General features: G+C 34.3%; 1 protein-coding gene across 1 annotated transcript in view; it reads right to left on the bottom strand.

Annotated features, from left to right (window-relative positions):
- Nucleotides 1-18977: 18977 nt before the first annotated feature.
- The window catches only part of casp (Fas associated factor casp), a 53629-nt gene continuing 49497 nt past the window's right edge, over nucleotides 18978-23109 (bottom strand). The window contains exon 13 of the mRNA XM_072540246.1: nucleotides 18978-19205. Within this exon, the coding sequence (XP_072396347.1) occupies nucleotides 19125-19205 (81 nt within the window). The 3' untranslated portion in view covers nucleotides 18978-19124. The remainder of the gene's footprint in view (nucleotides 19206-23109) is intronic.

The raw sequence follows: 23109 nt of genomic DNA, 5'->3' as shown, positions 1-23109 counted from the left end.
TAAGATGCGCCTATAACACCACATTTCGAAAGCTTCGAGCCGATTCATAGATGCAACAGTCAGTGTCCATCCTTCCATTCCGTAGAGCAGAACTGTGAATATGTAGCAGTTCAATAGACGGCATTTTGTTTTTAATGATATGTCTCGACTGTTGAAAATAGTTCTCATTCTAACGAATGCTGCTTTTGCTTTTATTATTCGCTGTTTAATTTCTGTTGAGTGGTCCCATTGGCTATTTAAATTGGTGCCTAGATATGTATATTGCTCGACTCTTTCGATATTCTGTTGGTTGATTGTAAGTTGAGCGTTTAGTATTGGTTTTTTACTAATTGTCATAATATATACTATCAACATTTATAATATAGTTATATATTATATATATAACTATAAATTATAGAATAATATATACTATCAACATTTGTAATGATACAAAAAAAAGCTAAACAATGCAGCGATCATCGTACCATCAGTGTAATGAACCATGTATTGAAAATTTTCTTAAAAATACTGCAGTCGGGAATTTACAACAAGAAACGCAGTGTGGTTTCAGAAACCACTTTGAAATCAGAGACGTATTATTCAGTTTGCAGGTCTTAGTTCAAAGTCGAAGGGATATAGAACATCTGGTATATATGTATTTTATCGAGAAGTCCTTTGACCGAGTCATCCACGACAAAGTGATAGGTGTCTTACAACAGGTGGGAATTAATTACCAACATCTCCGTATTATCAATAATTCGTATTGGCATCAATGTGCCAACATATGAATTGGTAAGAACATGACGAATGCAGTGGAGTGAGGTAAGGGTGTATTTTATCGCCACTACTTTTTAATATCTACGACGAGGTACTGATTACTTCCAATGAAAAAAAAAAGAGTTGCAACGGCTTGAAAACACCCTATGCCTATGGTTGTTAACAAAGCGAAATTACAATCAATGAACATCGGAGCGTATTGAAAAAGTAAGAGCATTCTATAAAGAAAATTCTCATTAATATAGATATTACATTACACCTTAAAATCGCATTAATACACTAAATAAGAAATAACTGATCGAATAAAAAATGAAATATGTTTACACCGAATTAAAAAGAGCACAGAAATAACTAAAACAATAAAAATTTGGAAGTTGCAATATTTTGACCATGTAATGAGACATCCAGAGAGGTAAAACCTACATCTCTAAATACAAAAATAAATTTGAGGTACGCGAATGACACGGTATCAAGTAGTTACGAAGAACTTTAACATCTAATTGATAGGATTATTACATCGTGTGATGAATATTGACTGAAGCCAAATACCACAAAGATAGTAAATCGTCAGTAAAACGCCAATACAACCGGAGGTGGTAACAGCTTATGGAGAACAGAGGTATATTACATTTAAAAATACAAGGCAAGATATACGTGAGAAGAGAGTCGTGTCGAAGAACATCATGGTTTAGAAACCTGAGGGAATGGTTTAACAGATCTTCTGCATCGCTTTTCCAAGCTGTAGGACCTAGAATTAGTATAACCAATTTGATAGCCAACGCACAATAATCGGGCATGGCACAGCAAAAAGAAATTTAAAACTGATCGTGTTTCATCCAGTCACAACCAAGCATAAAGCAAACATAAGACTTACTCTTTTAGGTTTTAAACAGATCACAGTAGAAATTCGAATGAAACTAAACTCACTGTGACCGGTTGAAACTAATATAAATCCAAAAATCTTTGTAAAATGCATCTATATTTAATAAATCTTTAGTATTAACGTAAATTGCGAAATTTTTACAATGTGACGGTATCTAGACCAAGATCTGTTGGTTTATCGGGATTATTTTCCGATTTATATTTACTTTATATAACAAAATGTGTACCTTTAAAACCATTACGTACTAAAAGGTTTTAACAAGTACTAAGTAAACATGCAATTACCTGAAGCAGTATAGATATAAGTATATACCAAAAGCATGCATTAAATTTATGCTACTTTAAAAGCTTATGTGCTTATTTATGAAAGTTGTCACTGTCAGCTTTAATCTGTGCTTAGCCTTGAGACCTACGTTATGTTAAAGGTGAAAATGTATCTCCATAACCAGTGAAAATATATCTCAATTATAAATTGCGTAGGAATTACGAAACCTTGATAAAATTCTTATAGCCCATAGGAAATAGACTAAAAGATTTGCTTGTAGACAAATAAAATATGTAATAGAAACTTCTGAAATGACATAACATCGGTAAAAATAGTTTCTGTGGATTTTAATTTCGTCTTCTAGTTTTTGGTTCCTACAAACTATACCCAAAAGAGAGATAAAAGAAAACCAAAAGCCAGTATCTGTTAGACCGTTTTGCGTTACAGAGGGTGCACCATGTGGAGGCGGACTAGCTTATATCGTACTCTACAGCCCTTAAGGGGTCTCGGCCTACCTCACGACATCTCTCCATTCTTCTCTGTTGTCGCATTGAGTCTGGGTCTTAATCTCATAAAGACTTTCGTGATGGTTATTTCCTCATCCGTTCTCTGTACGCGAGTAGTCTACCTTATCCACTCTTTTCTTTGTTTTAGTTACCAATTCTGGTTTTCCAATCAGTAGATGAAATTTCTGGTTTCTCCTTAACCCCCAGACTTAACAGTCTCTAACATTGCCCATACATTTTTGTGTAGATTTTGCTATATCATCTTCTGAGTGCTTCTTTATCCTTACTGGACACAGTCCATGTCTCGCTTCCTAACTAGACAATCTTATTTAGGTACAAGATCTTCGCTGTTTTTCTTAACACAACTATGAACATAAAGAACTGCTGTAGACTGAAATAGCTTCTGTTAGCCGTTGTCACCTTGGCTTTAATCTTCCCCATCATAGATTTGGTTTCGGCCACTACTGCACACAAGTATTTAAAACTTGTCTCTCTATAGGACTTAGTAGTATAGTAATGATCTTGCAGGTGTTCCTATATCATATCCTGTCATTCTGTTAAATACAGCTCCCCCTGGAGTACCTGGTATCCTCGTGATTCCTTTAGGTGCTAAGTTGTCTAATACAGTAGATAGTACATCTCCTTACCTTAAAGCGATTATTTCTTCTGTTAACCCTCAACATCATCCAACCTTTTGCGTCCTAAGTTTAACATATGCCTCCTCTATTTTCTTCCAGTTACCTTGTCGGTCTTAAGCTTTCTGCAACTAGTTCCCAGCGATTCATTTAACGTCGTCTGTCCATCGTATATGTGGTCTATCTTTGCTTCTCCTGCACCACCCTTCATTCATTCTGGCCACTTTTACCAAAAATTTTAACCTCACTGCTTGCTAATTCAAAAGTTGTTTTGATCAGTATATTTCTGCGGGATATCAAATTCACTCAGTTTTCTATACTCTTCTTCTTATTGCGCCGTCTCCTTTCGAAGGTTGGCGATCCAAATGGCAATTGAAGCTTTGGAAACTGCTACACAAAAGATTTATGAGAATGAGCGGTCAAACCATCTCCTCAGGTCTTTCAGCCACGAGTTCTGGCGTCTTCCAACTGATCTTTTGCCCTGCACTTTACTTTCCAATATAATAATAGTCTCCCGTTTTATACCGCTGTCGCGGCTTTGGGAGTATAGCAGGGTAGTCTGCTATATCTAGGGCCTACGGTATACAAGGAAGGTAACATGGCCAGTGCTACGCTTCAACCGTCTATTATTACCCCTGGTTTTACCCAAGGTACTCATTTTTATTCAGGCTGAGTCGACCTGGGGCCTATAGACATTTTTAAAATGTCTAGATGTTCTTGCCGGCGGTGGGATTCGAACCCCGGACCACCGGCTTGCGAGTCAAGCATCCTACCGCTTGCGCTACGCAGGCCCTTTCCAATATGATTTGGAGTAATTAATATCTTTCACCTCACGGCACATGACCCAAGTATTGTATTTTTCTGTCTTTGATTATGCTGAGTACTTCTTTTTGTTCTCTGTTTTTTTTTCGTGAATCCGATGTCGTCTTCTTGTATCTTTGTTATTTTCGTTTTTAGATCAGTCCATTTTACTTCAACGTCTGTCTGTACCAAGTTCTTTAGCGTTTCTATTTCTTTCTCAACCTTGATACTTATTTCATTTTTCTTTTCAGTGTTCTTCAATTGCGAGATGTCTGTTTTTCTTGACACTATTTCGCTTTTAACTTTAAGAAACCTTTTTAGTCTAAAATCCATTACAACTGGATTGCGATCGCTGTGAATGTCTTAGTTTTAGTAGATTTTATGTACTTCTTGAAGTTGTTATCGAGCAAAATGAAGTCAATTTGATTTCTAACAATTTTATCTTTTCTGTCTGCAGGTGATTTCCAAGTGTATAGCCTTCTAGGATGTTTGAAGAAGGTGTTGGCTACTAACAGGTTGTTCTCTATGCAAAATTGTACCAGTCTATCTCCCCTATTGTTTCTGGTACCCAGACCGTATGCTCATATGTTGTTTTCTTCGGCACCACGACCAATTTTGGCGTTAAAGTCACCCATAATCATCGTTATCTCGCCTTTTTTTGTGAGTCGCATTATTTCATCTATATTGTTATAAAAGTTTTAAATTTCTTAATCTGATTTGTCACTTGCTGGAGCATAAACTTGAATAACATTTAGGTTTCTATGGGTTGTTTTTAATTTCAACATTGCTACTCTATCATTTAGAAGGACGAAGTCTATGACTGACTGCTCAATTTTGTCCGATACTAATATAGCCGTTCCATATTGATGTTCTTGGTCGATTCGTCCTGACCAATAGATGTATCTATCTTTTGTTTTTTGTTTTCCAGAACCAGGCCATCCTACTTCACTCATCCCCAAGATGTCTATTTTTATTCTTCTCTTCTCGTCTTCAGTGTTTGCAAGTTTACCAGACATGAATAAGCTGCGTATGTTCCAGGTGACAATGCGTACTATCCTGTCATATATTTGGATTCTTTGTCTACTTCCTTGGATCTCAATAGTAGTTGACGGAGAGATTCTTCGCACTCTCTCCCCATTTAAGGGGTTCCCCGGACTGAGGGCCATTTTCTTGTTTACGTCTGCCATTTAGATTTGTGAGAAATAAAATGGGGTTGTTTTCCCGTTGCCTTCCCCATCGCAGTACCACAACTATTCAAACTGCTCCAGTCATCCTCGTAGTATTCCAGTTTAAGCCGGTCCAGGATCATTTCCTCTGCGAATTGAGTTTCCTATACAGATATCGTCCATTTACTCCATCATTATGCTTTCTTTGAAGTCTATGTACAGCTGGTACACATCTACATTAAGCTCGAGACTCTTTTCTAGTATCTGTCTGTATGAACATGTGCTCAATGGTAGAGTGGTTAGTTCGGAAACCACATTAATAGTCCTGAAGTAGTGTCTCTGATAGTGATGTCAACCGCTTGCTGAGTACTTTTCTAAAAACATTATTGATGTACTCAGCAAAAAGATCCCCTGTAGTTTGTATATATCAGCTTATCTCTTTTTATGGATTGAAACGATTATTCTTTCACTCCAATCTCTTGGCATCGTTCCTGTTATACCTATACCACTTTAATCAGCTCATTTATTTTGTCAACCAAGGGCCACTTGTTTTAATAGCTCAGTTTTTACTTTTTTTGTTTTTTGCTCTGGGGCTTTGTGGTTTTTCAGAGCTTTGATGTCTTTATAGCTCCATAATCTCATTATACATCCAAGGTTAAAATAATTATAAAGAGGTTTTTTTTGCACTGTTATCCCATTGAAATAAAATACTTACGGGTTTTTAGGTTCGTTCAATTTCTTGGAAACTATTAAATTTTGAACTAAATTCAATTTTTTATTTATTAAAATTTATTAAAAATCCTTTGCTTCCATTAAGTCCTCGTAGACACACCGTCTCAGGACTTGCAACTTCAACGTGGAGTCATATGTCGCCATGTTACCTAATCCAACGGTAACTTTAGCATCCTAGCAATTTATATAACATAATGTAAAACAAATGTAACTAAATTTTTGTTAACGGGTTTTTACCCATGTATTTAGTGGCTACACTCATGTGCACCTAGTAAGTATTAACCACACTTTTCATTAACCTTAGTCAAAATTTTAACTTCACGTTCTCTTTAATTAAGTGGTTATATATTTTATAGGACACTGATGATGGAATAATGGATTCCGAAAACGTTTTGTCTATAACAACCCATTTGGGTTTTTAAAAATTATATACCTTTTACAAAGGATTTTTAATAAATTTTTTAATATATGGTATACAGCCAAATACAGGAACGTAGATTCCTTGTGGATTTTAAATTCAATTTCTCAAATAAAAAGTCGGCTTCTACTGGTACACCGACAATATGTTGTGACTTACAACTTTCTTGATTAAGCATTTCATATTTTTGTGCTTATGTATAATATTGCTTTTGCAAAATTTGTTTGATTTATATGTGTTATAGAAAATATAAGTACATACATGATGCAAAAGTAAGTTATTAATGTTAAAACACATGAATTGAAATAAATATCGATTTTATTAAAAATCTGTATTGTAGTAAATATTGTTTAGGGAAGGAAATACTGCATCATTTTCATTTATTTTTGTTTGTCTTTATTTTGGATTAATCCAGTCATCATAAAGGTACGAAAAAAAGTTGGATTAATCCTTTCAATCCTCCGTAACTGTGTTGTTACGTCATGTGATACTGCTAAAATACCTACAGCAAAATAAGCAGGAGTCGAGTCAAGAAATAACGTTAGGAAAGGATGTACATTAGACGAAGACAGCTGGCTATAATACTTCATACCCAATTTCGAGCGTTATTCCCAGATACTCTTCGACATTTATTTATTAAATTTAAGTGAATTTTGTAATGATAATGGCAATGATAATTGATACTTTTTGAAGGTAACTTGATCAATTTATTTAAATAGATAAATTCATGCACTTTTGATTTAACTTTTAAAAAATAATTTATTTTCAAAATTATACAAAGTTGTACTACGTTCATTTTTCCTTCCTCTTCGTCCTCGATGTTTTTGATATTTCGGCTAGTAGTTCCTCTAAAATTTGGATTTGTGCCATCTCAAGCTTAGGTTCGAAAAGGATTTTGGAAAAACGTTTTCTTTTCTTCAATAGAAATATTGTTAGTATTACTGACACAAATAAGATGATTTATTAGTGTAGTGATGCCGAATCCAGAAGAAAGTTATGGTAAAGTAGCGGTCATCTCGATAGGTTGGATTTATCCATCCGTTTCTGGGATTCTCAGTTTTTCGATTTTTATTTCGTGGTTTGCTATAAGTTCCATGTGTATGATTGTTGGAATTTCTTCTAGTTTTTCTAGGTCAATGTGCAGAAAGTGTCTTTGGTAGTGAGAAATTTCATGAGATGTGCCTATATCTTCGGCATAGTATTCATTATGTTGAATTTCCAGTACCTTGAGTGGATGTCCCAGGGATAGGGTTATCCTGAAAGGAGATTTCTCTACTTCTTTTTACAAATTTAACGTGAGTGCTAGTTTTATTTTGTTTTTCCATTATTTTCGTCTTGTTTGTTGGGATGTATTGTGAAGTATTCGGTTTGTTTTTTCTTAGATAAATTCAGAGGTGGTGAAAGATCGACTTCAGGTGTCCCTTCGGTGTTTTCGATATGTTTGTCTAAAGCGTGTTGCCTTTTTTCTTTTTGTTTGTTGTAAAGTTCTTGGATGAATGGTTGTAATTCGTCTCTGTGGTTCTGGTTGTATATTTCGTACACTGGAAGGTCAAATCGAAATGTAGGGACTAATTTCTTCAGCGTAAGGACCGTAAAGGATTGAAAAAACTGAGTACTTAGGAGCACTGTGAATGGATTGGTTGTAGATTAAAACAGCATGTGTGAATACGTCGTCTAGTGAATCGTTAGGGTTTTGGGCACGTAAGGTGCTAAGTTTTTCTATAAGTGTAGAGTGGAACCGTTCTATGGGTGAATTCGTGGATGAGTTATTGGCAGTAGTGAAATGTATTTCTATTTTATGAAGGTTTAACAATTCCTTAACTGCAGAGTTGAATTCTGTGCCTAGGTCGCAGAATATTTTTTGAGGATAGTTATGATATGAGAAATAGTGTCTTAGTTTACTCAGAATGAAGATTGACGGTTTGTTCGGTAATTTGTAACATTGTGAGATAACAGATTTTTGTTACAATGAAAGACGTCTATGTGTAGTATGTTGAACGGTTTTTGTCCCAAGAGTGGTCCTAATTGTAGCAGTTTGTACGGGTGTCTGTCGAATTTTGTTTTTTAAACATATTTCATACGTGTTCGACATCTTGTAATAGTTTGTTGCAAAATATTGTTTTTACTGTGGACTTTGATTTCTTTAAAATAATCGCATTTGAATGGTCAATCATATTTTTATGGCAAATTTTTGGTGTGGCCTAAGTAGTTGTTGGAACGTATCTGGTAATTCTTTTTTCCAATCGTCGGTGGTGCTTACTGACAGTGTTTGTTAAAAATTTATCTTATAATTATAAGTCATTTCGTGCTTATTAGAGTGAAATTTAAATATAATTTGGTTAGTTGATACGTTGATTGGTTCTTCCGATATTTCTATGCCTGTAATAGAATTTTCGACAACGGTGTGTTGAGAGTCTCTGTCCGTTAGAGTTTGGTTTTTATCAAATTCGTTTAAGAATTCGTCGATGTCAAAATGGTCACTAGGATCTTTACATTCACATTATTTTAAGAATTTGCATCATAACCTTATAGAATAGAATGTAAATAATAATTTACAACTTATTTTGTCTATTTTTAAACTACAGCTAGAGATCTAAGATCATTAATATCAGATGTAACTAAACCACATGTGAGAAAATTGACTAAATGAAACCCAAAAACAATTAATTAGCTTTTATCAGAATAATTGATCTGTAACTCTTGGTGCGGGCTTATATATATAGAATCATTATAGAGTAAAGTCTGGATGTAGTCTACGCGGGTGCTCTTGAAAATGTGTCAAAAATACAGTTGAGCTAAATTATAATAGTGTATATTAATTAGAAAATGTTTTAGTTTGTAAATATTTTTGGAAGCCATCACGAACATAAATATGTAAATAATTCAAGATTATTGTAAATGGGGTTTAACCCAAATTGATTGTAATGAGAATTACATTTTACATTTTTTTAAGTCTACGATTAGGCAATTTAAAATAAGTGTTTGTGATTGCCAGATTGCTCTCTTAACAAAACTCTACCAATCTATCCTCCCTCTCAGTTCTTAATCCGAGCCCATATTGCCCAATAATATCCTTTACTTCTCCTTTTTCTACCTTTCTATTTCATTGTCTGTTTTATCGGAAGTTTGAGTATATACTGGCATTATATTTATCATTCTTTGGGTCGTTCTTACAGTTATCATAACCACTCCATCTGAGATAAGAATGAAAGAGGTTATAAACTGACATAAGCTCTTAACATCAGTCGTTACTCCATTTCGATGACTTGGATCATTATTTCCCGAATAGTCTGTTTTGGTATTTTCAATCTGTAATTCACCCGAGAATTTTTGTCTACACAAATTCAAGTGCAACAGACTCCTCGTATGCTGTAAAGGAAATGACATGATCTCTCTTATATCATCATGTAGTACCCTCTCCGCAGTATCGTCTGTAATGTTTTTTTTGCGTAGTCAAAATGTTTTCTAGATTTTTGAATTATGTGAATAGATATTCTCATTAATCGCTTCTTTATTAATCTATACCTACTGTGTATTTTCTAATTTGTTTCTGTTTTAGTCCTTGTTGGTTTATCGTTAATATAAACTAAAAGTATTTAACTAAATCAAAACTATTTGTATACACGTATTTCAAATTACTTAATTACTATACAGGTGGCTCATATTTATATTTTTGGATTACCAGTGGTCAGTTTCACAAACACAGGTTAATTCTACTACTAACGTTTTTAAGATGTGTTTCTTTGAGTTTCTGTTCATGTAGTTACCTTATCCAATGGCGCTACTGCAATGCATCTAATTATTTATTTCTTTTGCCAAATTTATTTTGGGACATGCATTCCAGGCATCATTTTGGTTGTTTTAGCTTTTACTGCCCTAGTTGCTTCTTCATAGGGCTAGTTTACTTCGACGTTACTATACACGCCTTACCAGTCAAACTGGTCACACAAAGCACTCTAAACTCATAGAAAAGTTTTCCTCTTTCAATAATATAGCCTTGCTTCAGTTAATTTTGTAAAGAACCTATGTTTCGCTGGTATATAATACAGTCAGCTCAGTGATGTACCGGAAATTCTTAAACGGGAAATATTGAACAATATAATACTTCGTGTTGCCGGGTTTTGTTACATCAAACTGTTTATAAAGACACGCATCAAAAATGTCTAAGGAACTGTAAATTGCACTGTTTTATTAAGGCACAAATGACAGCGCCTCAATTACGTACGATTAATTGCTTTAAATTTTAAAGAAAAAGTGCTTCAAATAAAAAAAAAGTCTGCATTTACTTTATTATTTACTAAATACATTTACTATTTACTAAAATTTTACCAAAACAAGATTATTTAATGCAACGATAGTCATCGGCATTATACGGTCGGCATTTAACACATGTTCTGTTGTGCTGTTAATATGATTAAGGCTGGTATTTCACAAGCTGATGTTGCACGTCATCTTGAAGTGCCTCGGAGCGAAATTGAAATAAGACATGAATGTCGTTAACGTGAAACTACCCCTCGACAGGATCGGTATGTGGTAGGATTAGCTCGTCGAATTGTGCATATAACTGCACATGAAGAACATGAAGTCTGTGAGGCCTTAGAAAATACCCAGAACATTACTGTGTGTGATCAAACTTTGTGGAATAGATTATATGAAGCTGACCTGCACGTCAGATGTCCATTGAAGGTTTCCATGTTACGTCATGTAAATTGTGGACTCGATTAAGGTAAGCACAACAGTGCTTTGTTTTGCCATTACCCTGAATCAAAAAGATTGAGAGTTTGGAGAGAACCTGGTCGACAAGAGAGACTCAGGCATATACAGGGTGTTTGTCCATATAGTGATCTACAAGGTAGGATGTGGACTGGAACAATTCTTCATCATTGAACTGTTGTTTTTTTTTTGTGAAAGACATTTTGAATCAATATCAATATATTGATCGTATCTTAGAATCTGTTGTTCTTTCATTTGCCATTGCTGCAGGTCCTGATTGGTGTTACATGCAGGATAATGCAAGGCCACATACTGCAGCAACAATAAGAGATTGGTTTCATAATGATGATATTACACTTTTACCGTGGCCAGCACAATCGCCAGATCTTAATCTCATCAAGCATGTATGGGATATACTTCAGAGACGGATTCCTTCTTATCTGCACGATGTTCATACTAGACAAGGTCTTCAAGATCTTCTTACATAGACATGGCTCCTATTGCCTTAAAACGAAATTGATAATTTAATTTTTGGCATGCCAAGGCGGTGTCTAGCTGTAATTAACATTAATAAACACAGATTATTAAACACATTTGTTGTTAGATTTTTATGTTTAATATTGACTTTTATGTTAAAATTTTCCATTCAATTAATGCACTTCTTAACTTTTGTTTGATTATTTCACCGTAGAGAAATTATATTACACTGAAATTAAGATGAATTAATTGCTGACTAACCAGACATTATGGTATGTCATTTTTTAAACAATCAAAATTGATGTAGATATAAGAAAAAACTTTGTATTCCTTAGATATTTTTGATGTGTTTATTTGAAATATTTAACTGTCTCAAATTCGCCTTATCTGATGGATAATGTGTTTGTACTATTTTTTGAATTCGTTCTCTTCATTATGTACCTTGTTTTCGCCTTATTAACAACGATATAACAATCATTTCGACCAAGATTGTGAAATCATATTTCACATCCTTACCCTTTCTATTAAGCATATAGATGTCAGCAGTATAGGCAAAGAACTGTGTCATTTATGTACGTACCACCGCTGTGTTGTTGACAGTTTCCTAAGAACTTCTTTTAATGTTACGATTAAATAAGATTTAAGATACGGCATGCATTTGTCTAGCTAGATTGTAGATAAAGGGATAGTTTACCCAATAGACCTTTCGGACCTGGAAGATCTATATTTGTGGCATTTAGGCAGGTACTTAATCATTTTCCTGACACCGCCACCCATACTCTCTCGCTTGATCTTCATTGGTCTTTGCTGTGCTTTATCGTGGTTTTCTTTGTTTGTTCCCGGTCTCTGCTTGTGTCACCAGAAGCTAGGGAGTGGATGATCACTCCCCGCAGGCCGGGAGAATGGTAATCAAACCTGGGTGCACTCGGTATACTCTTGTTTAAGAACTAGTTTGATTCCAAAATCTGTAATGTGTTTATCGCTATTGGGCATTTTCCATTTATCGTACTTTTACCATTGTTACAGTTATTCTATTTTATAATACAATAGATTGTACTAAATATATAAAAAATAGGAAATAATTTATGACAATTAAGTAAGTGATTAAATTCGTTGTAACAAATATTTAAATAGTAAGTGATATTAACGGTTCATTAGTTAATTGAAACATTTCCGGTTGTTTGTGAAATCGGCCATAAACCACTTTTTAAAAATGTACAAAAGTAGAGAGAATTTTAGAGTAATTTCTATTCGAAAGTTTGCTAAATGGGATGACATGTATTGCTTAAACGTGGATGTAGTAAGTCATAGAAATAAAAATTTTGTACAAACGCAGTTTTTAGCGTGACTGCAAGTTTAGCTAACTTAAAATAGTAATTGTACAGAACATATTTTACACGAATCTAATTGTAGATATTTTCCCATTTTCAGTAATAGTTTACAATAAAAATAAGCTTATAATGTTAATTATATCAACAAATGCTAATCTCTTGGAATAAGATGTGACCTATCTGGAATTGAAGAATATATTTCTGAGACTATCGTTTAAGATTTTTGAATACATTAAAAATGCAGCTAATACTGAAATTGAATACATTAAAAAAGATATTGGAATGATCGAATCTGCAGGTATCAAAATATATTTGTTGTGTTTGTATTTATACAATGTTTATAGGAATTCCATCTATTTTGATAGCCTGATGTGTTTGGGCTTCTATTGTCTATGGTATTGGAAGCATTATCTCCAACATCACATACTCTCCAATCTGCTGTTGTAATGATACAGGTTACAAAATTCTGGGAAAACAAGTATTCGTACGAGATTAATCTTAGTTTTTTTGTTATAATCCCCTTCCTTATAGTAAAATATAACCAGAAAAATAGACAAAAGTAATCAAATAACATCATCACTGAAATCGATGAAATTAAACAACAGTCACAGGTATGGTAATAATAATAAACCAACAATTGAAAAACATATTCCCAAAAAAATATTTATATTGATTCACAGTGGTTTAAATTTATAAAATTGCAATAAAGTAATAAGTTCAGTTGTACGTCAAACCAATTTGCTGCAGTACGATAAAAGTATAACCCTGCTCTAAGATTAGTCGCCATTCTGTTCGGTTTCTGGCAACGTGTCGGCATCCTCTGATCTCTAGTATCTCTAAGTCGGTCTTAACTCCATCTAACCTCCTAATTCACGCTCTGCCTCTGCTTCTTCTTCCTATAGGTGTTCTTGTTGTTAGTTTTTTAGCAATCTGTTGTCAGGCATTCGTATTATATGTCCGGCCCATCTAAGTCGCTGTTTTATAATGAACTTTACGACATCTGGTTCATTAGAGTTGGTATAATTCGAAATTATATCTTTTTCGCCACAGCCCTTGATCGTTTATAGCTCCAAATATTTTGCGGAGTATCTTACGCTCGAATTGATTGCAAACAGCAATCACAAGATAGATTATTAAGATAATGAACACACTGTGAAAATAGAGTGATGTGGAGGACGAATGCCACGTGATGGGACAAGCCGGAGAAAAAGAAGAAGGTAATAGACACAGTAACATCATGTACAGTACTAGATGTTTCCTTGAAAAAGAGGCTGAGGATAGTTGGCTCCAGAAAATAAGAGTGCGGTGTTTTTAAGTTCATTCTGGCTTTATAATCCTATGTCGGTTTTAACCTTTTCAAGAATTTTTCCATAGTGTTCCTGGGCATGTTGCTCATGTTTTCGTTGATGTTATCCGCCCCTGCTCTGCCCAATGGGTATATCAGAGTGATTTTGCTGCATCTGCATTATATGTCCTACTCACCTCATACGTCGTGTTCTGATGTGTTTGACATCCGGTTTCGGGTATATTCTGAACAGTTCGAAGTTGTATCGTTTTTTCTGTACACAATTGTCATTCACTGCTACGTACATTTGCTTCAGCACTTTCTCTCTCAAAACATCCTAACATGTTTTCATTATTGTTCTTTGACATTACTGTATGCTAATACGTGACTTTAACGTAAAGTTAGGAAAACTTTAGATACTGAGATATCAATGGAAACATTAGAATATGAGACACAAATCAACGAGACTAAGAATTAATAAACTACTCAGAAATCAGCATAATATATTCATAGTGAATACACATTTCGAGAAAAAAACAGACAAAAGGACTACGCTTAATGTAGGTATATTTAACAATTTCGATATTAATGCATTTTCTTATAATAAAGATTATACAACAAAGTAATTAAAAAAAAATGAAATACCTATTGTTAGAACACACATTAGTTTATGCCAAACTTATAATTAGAGATTTGCATTTGTGGATTTTTGAATTGAATAATCAGCAATTTTGCTATGTTATAATGTATATGTTATAATAAAAGATCTGCTTATGACGCAAAATAGCTGGTTTTATTTTTAGTAATAGTAATTATGTTTCCCAATCATAAAAATGAAATGATCATTTATTTAGTTTTAAAATATTGATTGCATGACAAACTTTTAAGTATTATATGCTTCCATTATTATTAGTAATATATTGTATATTTTACATAATTTAATTTACTTGTACTACCAAAATACCTGTACCTACTCCATCCAAACAAAAAGATTTAATACGGTACTAAACAGATTAGGAGAGATGTATATCCATTAGAGGATGGATATAAATTGACGAAAAGACATTTAATATTGAAGAGACTGTAGGGGAAAAGAGGGTACATTGCTAAGCGTTTGTGCCCTTTAATTTAAAAACTGGTAGGACCCTGGTCTACCTGGCCTTTCGGCTATACGACTGTTAACGACTCCACTGCCCCTACGAGACCGACACCAAAATGAAGGTGCCACGCTACGTACACAAGGAACGTCTCGTGGGGCTCCACCTTCCCCGTAGTACCTGTGTTGCGATTATCTCACCTACCCGTTATCCCACCCACGGGCGGGTAGGCGACGCAGGCAGAGGAATTTCCACCTCGCACGTGGACAGGTCGCCGCCGAGGATCTCTCCTCTACCACTCTTAAATCTCCTGACGGGTACGTGCCGGGGCACCAACACCACGCTTGACACAAGGCCAAGAGAGGTGTGTACGGGCCAGCTCGTTCAACCTCGCCAGGTTCTCTTGGAATGAGAGTAGAGTGGTCTCACGAGAGTCTCGTCTCGGATACTAGGAATATAGACCGGTGACCGTGTCGCCTAAGCGACCGTGTGCGTTTCTACAAACCCGACACCTCAAGCGACGGCTCTCCACCTCTCAGTTCCTACCCATTAGTCGCCTCTTACGACACTCAGGGCCTTCTAACCTCGGCCGTATTCTTATCTCCGCGAGCCGAACGGAGAAAAGAGGGTACAGTGAGACAGAGGGAACGGTGAGACATTTGCCAATATTTGGTAAATTGAATTTCGATTGTTGGCACCACTAAAAAAAACTAAATTGGCGGTATGATCATGACATTGATCTTTTAGAAGCAGTGACAGTTTTGAGTATTTTGTTCTTAGTCGATGTCAAGTGCTTAGTCATTGTCAAAGTAATTGTTTTGCTCGCAATTTTAAAATTTGTATGAAAAAACTATTAACAATAAAATTGTGGTGTTGATAGTAACCGATAGATACGTATATAAGGTAAGTCTAAAGCATGTTATTTTCTTACGCATTAGTTTCAGAAACATTTTTAAGTCGTTTAACTGAAAAAATTGTGATGTGAATACAGTGAGACATTTCATATATGGGTACAGTGGGACATTTTATAAGTTGTCTCATTGTTCTCTTATAAAATTATGTTATTTTGCTTTTGGTAAAAAATTAAACTAACTAAACTAGTCATTGTTAATTTGCAGTATGGTGCGTCCCAAGAAAACTGCGAAAACCGTTGGCCGGTTCACGGACGAACAAATGAGGGAGGCGGTACTTTTAGTTACAAATGGTATGAAAATACGCTATGCTGCCAGGGAAACAAACTAAGCAGATATGTAAAAAATACAAAGAAGACCCTACTTATAGGATGAGTCCTAACTACAAACTTAAATAATTTTTTTCGTCACAGAAGTTCTCGTTCAATACATTGTGACTTGCTCAAAGATGTTTTATGGGCTAACTGTAACCGATTTAGCCAAAGTTAATAATATTAACTTACCGGACAATTGGGAACAGTCAGGCCAAGCATCAATAGATTGGTACAAAGGATTTCGAAAACGGCATCCAAATTTGAGCCTACGAACCTCCGAAGGTTTTAGTTTAGTTAGGGCAGCAATATTTAATCCTGCTAATGAAAAATTATTTTTTTAAAAACTAGGAAATGTTTTAAGACGGCACGAAAATTTCTCAAATGGTCTGAGAATGTATAACCTGGATGAAACGGGGACTTTGACAGTCGCAAACAGTTCAGCTAAGGTTCTAGCCCAAAAGGGCGTCAAGCAAGTTTCGACAATTTAAAGTGGCGAATAACGTGCTGCATCGTAAACGCCTGTGGTAGTGCAGTGCCACATGTGATGGTATTTCCTCGGGTGCATTTTAAAAGTCATATGTTGGTAGGAGCTCCTCCGTGCACCTTAGGACTTGCTACGAAAGCCGGCTGGATGAATAAGCAGTGCTTTATAGAAGTATTGAAGCATTTTATCAAACACACCTTAAGTTCAAAAGAAAACTCTTCGCTCTTAATAATGGACAATCATGAGTCACATCTTAGATCAATAGAAGGAATTAATTTGTGCAAAGAGAATGGTGTTACAATCCTGACAGTTCCTCCTCATTGTACACACAAATTACAGCCGCTTGATGTAGGTCTTCTAAAACCTTTTTCATATCTATTACAATGACGCCTTACGTTCGTGGCATAAAGCTAATCCAGCAACGCCGGCAACTATATATCATGTGGCATCATTTGTAGGAGTGGTCTATCCCCGAGCAATGACCCCTGTAAACATAGCTGCAGTTTTCAAGAAGACAGGAATTTTTCCATTTGATCGGCATGTCTTTAACTAAGAAAATTTTCTGGCGAGTCGTGTGAAGGATAGACCAGCTCTCCCAGAATCGTTGGAAGAATTACCTTCTACTTCTACTAGTGAAATTCAGCTTCTTCAACTTGACGAACAAAGGAAAAAGACACCAGAAAAAGATATGAAGCTACAATTTGTGAGTTCTGTGGAAATACGAGGATATCCAAAAAAAGCTAACGTACCAGCAATACGCAAAACAAGAAGAAAGGGAAAACAATAATGGCTACAGATACACCAGGGAAATACGAGCTACAAAAAATTGGAATAAAGAAGACGGCGATTGTTAAGGTAAATATATTGTCAAAATTTCATGATTCCAAAGAGGAAAAAATGATAGAATCTGATGACTCTTCTTCTTCAAAATTTTCCGTTCACGATTTAGATAGTTCAATGGGCCTTGAAAATTCAGATGATGACGAAGAAGATTTTACCAATTTAACAGTTGACCCAGTAATAGTTTCAAGGATTCAATTTAAAGATTTCATTTTGTTTAGACTTGATTATGATGCCAAAAATAAAACAGTGAAAAGGTATTTTGTGGGGCAAGTTGTAAAACAATATTATGGCTGTCGAAGTTAACTTTATGAGAAAAAGTCCAAAAAACAATAAATGTTTTGTATTTCCTAATGTCACGGACATAACTGATACTATTTCTTAAAATATGTATGAGTGATCCAAAATGTGTTTTTCTTCTCTTTTTCTAACAAGTCTTAAAAAACAGCAGTAAATTTCGATTTAAGAAGACTGTATTAGTTTGAACAATAATAAATCAAACAGATACTGTTGTCTCACTGTTCCCCCAAGGAAGGGTACAGTGATACAATTGCACCTATTATTTTGTTTAAGTGAAACTTTTTTCTATACGATATTTTTGGTACTTTAAGTGTTCATATGTATTACCAATTAAGCTAGTCATGTCTTTTCGCCATACTTTTCCAAGATTTTTTCTGTCCTCCATCATTTCCAAGATTTCTTCTGTCATCCTTTGTCATCTTTTCTGGCATCTGGTTGTTGTGAGTTCTCTGCGACTTGGTTCGATAATTGCATTTTTAAAGAATTGCCACTGTTGTTCTACATCACCATCAATTGTTTCCGGTGTGAATTCTAGGTTTCCATTAATTTCTTGTTTCAGTTTTTCTTTGACGCCTTCTGATTCAAATTTTTGTATGTTTAGCTTATCACTTTTGTAGCTTTTTTAAGTGAAGTTAGAATTTTACTACAAGAGGATTGTGGTCCGTAGTCCAGTCTGCACCTGGGTACGCTGTCACCGATTGTATTGCGTTTCGGTACCTGTAGTTTATTAAAATATAGTCAATTTGGTTTCTAACGATTTTATCGACCTTGTCAGCTGGCGATTTCCAAGTGTAAAGGCGTCGTTTAGGCAGTTTGAACAAAGTATTCATTACCGCAAGATTATGTTCTAGACAGAATTCTATAAGGCGTTCTCCTCTCTGGAACACCGAGTCCATATTATGGTCCTACAGTAGACTCACATCTTCCTTCTCCAACTTTGGCGTTAAAATCACCCATGACTACTATTATATCTCTAGATGTATTTTGTAGGGTTTATGCCATATTTAGGGTTTAGGTATTGATGCCATAAGGTTGTAAATTTAGCAGGTAATATAAAAACGGGATCTTTTTTATGTAATGTATATTCATCGGACTGCATACATTTAAATTAATCATACACTACGTGAAATTAAAAATATATTAAATAACTTTACAACGCTTAAATGCTGGTATAAAAACCTAACCCTTGGTTGGGGAATGTGTGATCAAAATTATCGCTCTTCTAATATCACAGTTTCTTGAGGATACAGCTTCAGTTCTTTCAGTGTTTGGCTTTTATCTAATGAAGTCAACTAAAACACAAGAATTTACAAAATTTATTTTCAAAACAGCTACCGATATGGAAGACGAAACATCAAATGAATACTTTATTTCATAATTGTGGTTAATAAATATTGATTTTGTTAACTAATATCAGACTCAAATGTAATGAGTATTGATAATATTGATCGAAAATAAGGCAATAAAGATTTTATAAATGTGCGTAAGCCTTAAATGGCGACAGAAATTGATTCTTATTAAATGGAGAGAATAACTTAACCTTAAAATAGTTCTAAAACTGTTCTCAATAAACTTAAACATGCCTGTATTATTCGATAAAAATGCTCATATCATTCAGAACGGATACAACTTTTTTACTCCGCATGTTCAAGCCATCCTAGAGTAAAGTACCACAATTGTAGCTAGTGACTCACGTTTTAATGGTTTTTTATAAGACAGTAAAATTGGACGTTTACCCTTTAGAAAAAAATATTTTTGTTCCGACAAAAGGAAACAATTTTATTTATTATTTTGTAGCATAAATAATTTCCTTACACTATCGAATATTTAATGTATAGAAATTATTTGATACGCCCCTGGCTATGTATAAAATGTCCTTGAAGTTTGTTTATACAAGTGTTTTGCGACACATCTAAGAGAAATTTTAACTGCGTAGATAACAATTACGTTTTAATAAAATAGAATCCTACAATTTTGAAAGCCCAGCACTCTTAAGGTCCATAATCGAATGAAAAGCGTCATTAAAAAAGTCCTGATTGGCTAGAAGCGAAAACTGGCCGGGGGTTGTGAAAGGTCGAATGAACCGAGAGGAAGAAAAACAGTGAGGAGAGGAGAAGAGATTTGGATCTGGAAGAGATAGCTTTCGGTGTGTAGTCTTCAAAGCTGGCAATTTTTTTTTAAGTTGAGAGGTGAATTTGGGCTCAAGATGCTATTTGGCAGTTTTTGTTGAGTTAATCACCGACTGTTTGTCCTATATGAGGGATTTGTAACACGGCGTTGCTGCTGAATATAGCAGCAAATGTCAACCATTTAAAATATTTCGGTTTGGCAGTGTTGGAATGTTTTTATAATGCATATGTTATATGCTTCAAATATAAAGAGATAAAGCTTTTAAAAAGTACATTTTGTTTATATTATTTTATGAATTCTGCAATTTTTAATTTATATGAAACAATAACGAGTAAATATTTGTCTCCTTCGAGATTAATTGCAAACATCTGTTGCAATCTGGCAAATGCTGATTTGACGATTGGCAAATCTATCTTCTAATCTATCAAAGGGCAATTGCCAAAAAAAAATCTAATAATTAACTGCAATTAACCCATTAACCGCCAAGGTATGAAATATGTAAATTTTTTATAAAAATAATATAAGGGTTAGTTATTTATTGTGTTTTAAAGACAAAACTGGATATAATTTTTTTTTAGGTTACAGGGTGTTCTAAAAAAATAATGTTGCGTTTTCGCATCAATGGCGGAATCTGTTAAGAAATTAATAAAATACACTTTTATGGATTATGAGATTTATTTCAAAATTAAAGATACAAAAGTAGTAAAACTAAATAAAATATTTGTAAAAAAACTATAAAACCTAATATTACAATTTATGGAAGCTGTCAAAACATGTAGAGTGTAAATGTACATTGCACTTCTGACACATATATATATATATATATATATATATATATATATATATATATATATATATATATATATATATATAGTTTGGCTTTTACATTGTCTGCATCTATTTCTTGACTTTTCAGGGTGGCGTATTACGATGTGGTTCACTTTGTCAGTTCTCATTTCTTTCGGTATTTCTGACTTTGTTGGCCTTCCTCGTCCTTTGTATTTAGGAGCTGATGTACCCTCATCGTCGCTGGCTGATAATGAATTACTTTCTACTGATTTTATTAGCGCCATAACAATATAAGAGCGAAACTCTAATTGCGATATTGTAGAGTCATTTGCCAATTTATAAATTTTCCATGCATTGACGATTGTACTGTCTATAGTATTTATAAAAAGAGGCCAACACCATTTCTTTCCTCTTACTCTTATACGATAATTGGCTATGCCGTTATCGTGTAAATCAACACCCCCATATTTTTGTTGTATTCTTTTATTAGAAATGGCTGGTCTACACTTACTTCTTTTCGTTGTTTTCTATCATACCGTTTTACTTGCTGAATTGGATTTATTGGTATATTATTTGACATCATAATAACGATTGAATTATCATTCCATTTAACTACACAAATTTTGGATTTTAAATCATATCTAAAATCGAAAGCACCTCTGCCCCCTTTTTTTAAATCATTTGAGCTATCTAAAGAACACTTTTGGATTCTGTTTTCCCGCACAGTTCCTGTGGCGTATATATTATTTTCAGTAAGATATTGAAATAGTTTAAAAGACGAAAAAAAATTGTCAAAAAATATTCTGTGTTGAGAAGGAAGTTCAAGAACTTTTAATAGATCTATAACAACATCTGCTCCCAGTCCCATATCACTTTTATGTTCTCGTGCTCCAGCGTATGGACTAAACTGAAACAAATATCCATCTTGAGACCAAAGACACCAAATTTTAAAACCGAAGCGAACAGGCTTCCCTTTGATGAACATTTTAGCGGAGTGTCTACCAAAATAAGGAACCATTTCCTCATCGACTGATAAATTTTGTGAAAATACACCAAACTGCAGATTTCTTTTATTTATTTTGTCAAATAATGGGCGCAATTTAGCAAACTTATCTTGCTTGTCAAGTTGAGCATTATCACATACATGTATATTTTTTTTTATATTGCGAAACTTATTTCGACTCATGCAATTTTTAATTAATGGTACTCCCTTGTCCTCATCTCTGCTCCAATACATCTCCATTTGTGGCAACGTGTGATATCCTGACAAGATCAAAATAGCAATAAATTTCTTTAAATCAGATACTGTCATTGAAAAATCATGTCGATTGTTGTCCTTGGCATATTTTAAAGTGTATTTTAAAATCATGTCTAATAATTCCTCGTGAAAAAAATTATAAAATACTTCAACTGGTGATTTACCGTAAAGCATGTCCTTTATACGTTGTTTTTGAATGTGCTCCTGCGATTCCGTAAAATTACTGTATACGGGGTCCCTTTTGCTCCAGTTTGGATTATATTGAACAGATTTTGCCCTCTTTGAAGTAGCCTGGCTTGTAGAAGGTTCATTATAATTATCTTCAAATTCATTTGTGTTGTCCTCAGTCATCAATTCGAATGTCCCAGCAGTGTCTTGATGCTTATCCTGGCCTATAAGTCATAAAAAAATAAAAGTTACATAACAGTATCTTATATAATTATACCGTATAATACCTTCCAATAAATCGTCATCTATTTCCTCTTTATCAGTAAGCTCATCGACATCTGGTGGTATTATAACAGCATCAATTTCGGTCTCATTTTGAATTTCTTTAATAGCAGCTTCCCATTCTTGAATAGTAAGAGGTCTATTCCGATCATTGTTATCTTTCCACTTATTCTTGCCAGAACTCATTATATATGTTTTATCCGCAACAATACAGAGAAACACAATTATTGCTGTATATGCTTATACTAAAACGCTCTAGACAAGACTGAACTAGTCAAATACGGTTACACTCGATTTGTCACGTAGCGTAGGCGGTATTACCTAGAGACAGCACATTCCGCCGTTGATGCGAAAACGCAACAATAAGTTTGAATGCATGTAACTTTTTCTTGATAAAATTCTTTAATTTTTTTGTATGGTTATTGCTAAATCTGTAGTTTATGCTTTATAAAAATCATATAAACCATTATATTATAAGCAAAGTGAAAATTCTACAAGAAGATTATATAGTCATGACGAATCATGTAAAAAACTGCTGAAGAAATTAATTTATAATAGATAAACAATTA

The sequence above is a fragment of the Diabrotica undecimpunctata genome, chromosome 8 (assembly GCF_040954645.1).
Source record: "Diabrotica undecimpunctata isolate CICGRU chromosome 8, icDiaUnde3, whole genome shotgun sequence".
Taxonomy (NCBI): Eukaryota; Metazoa; Arthropoda; class Insecta; order Coleoptera; family Chrysomelidae; genus Diabrotica; species Diabrotica undecimpunctata.
This window is presented reverse-complemented; position numbering and strand designations above follow the sequence as displayed.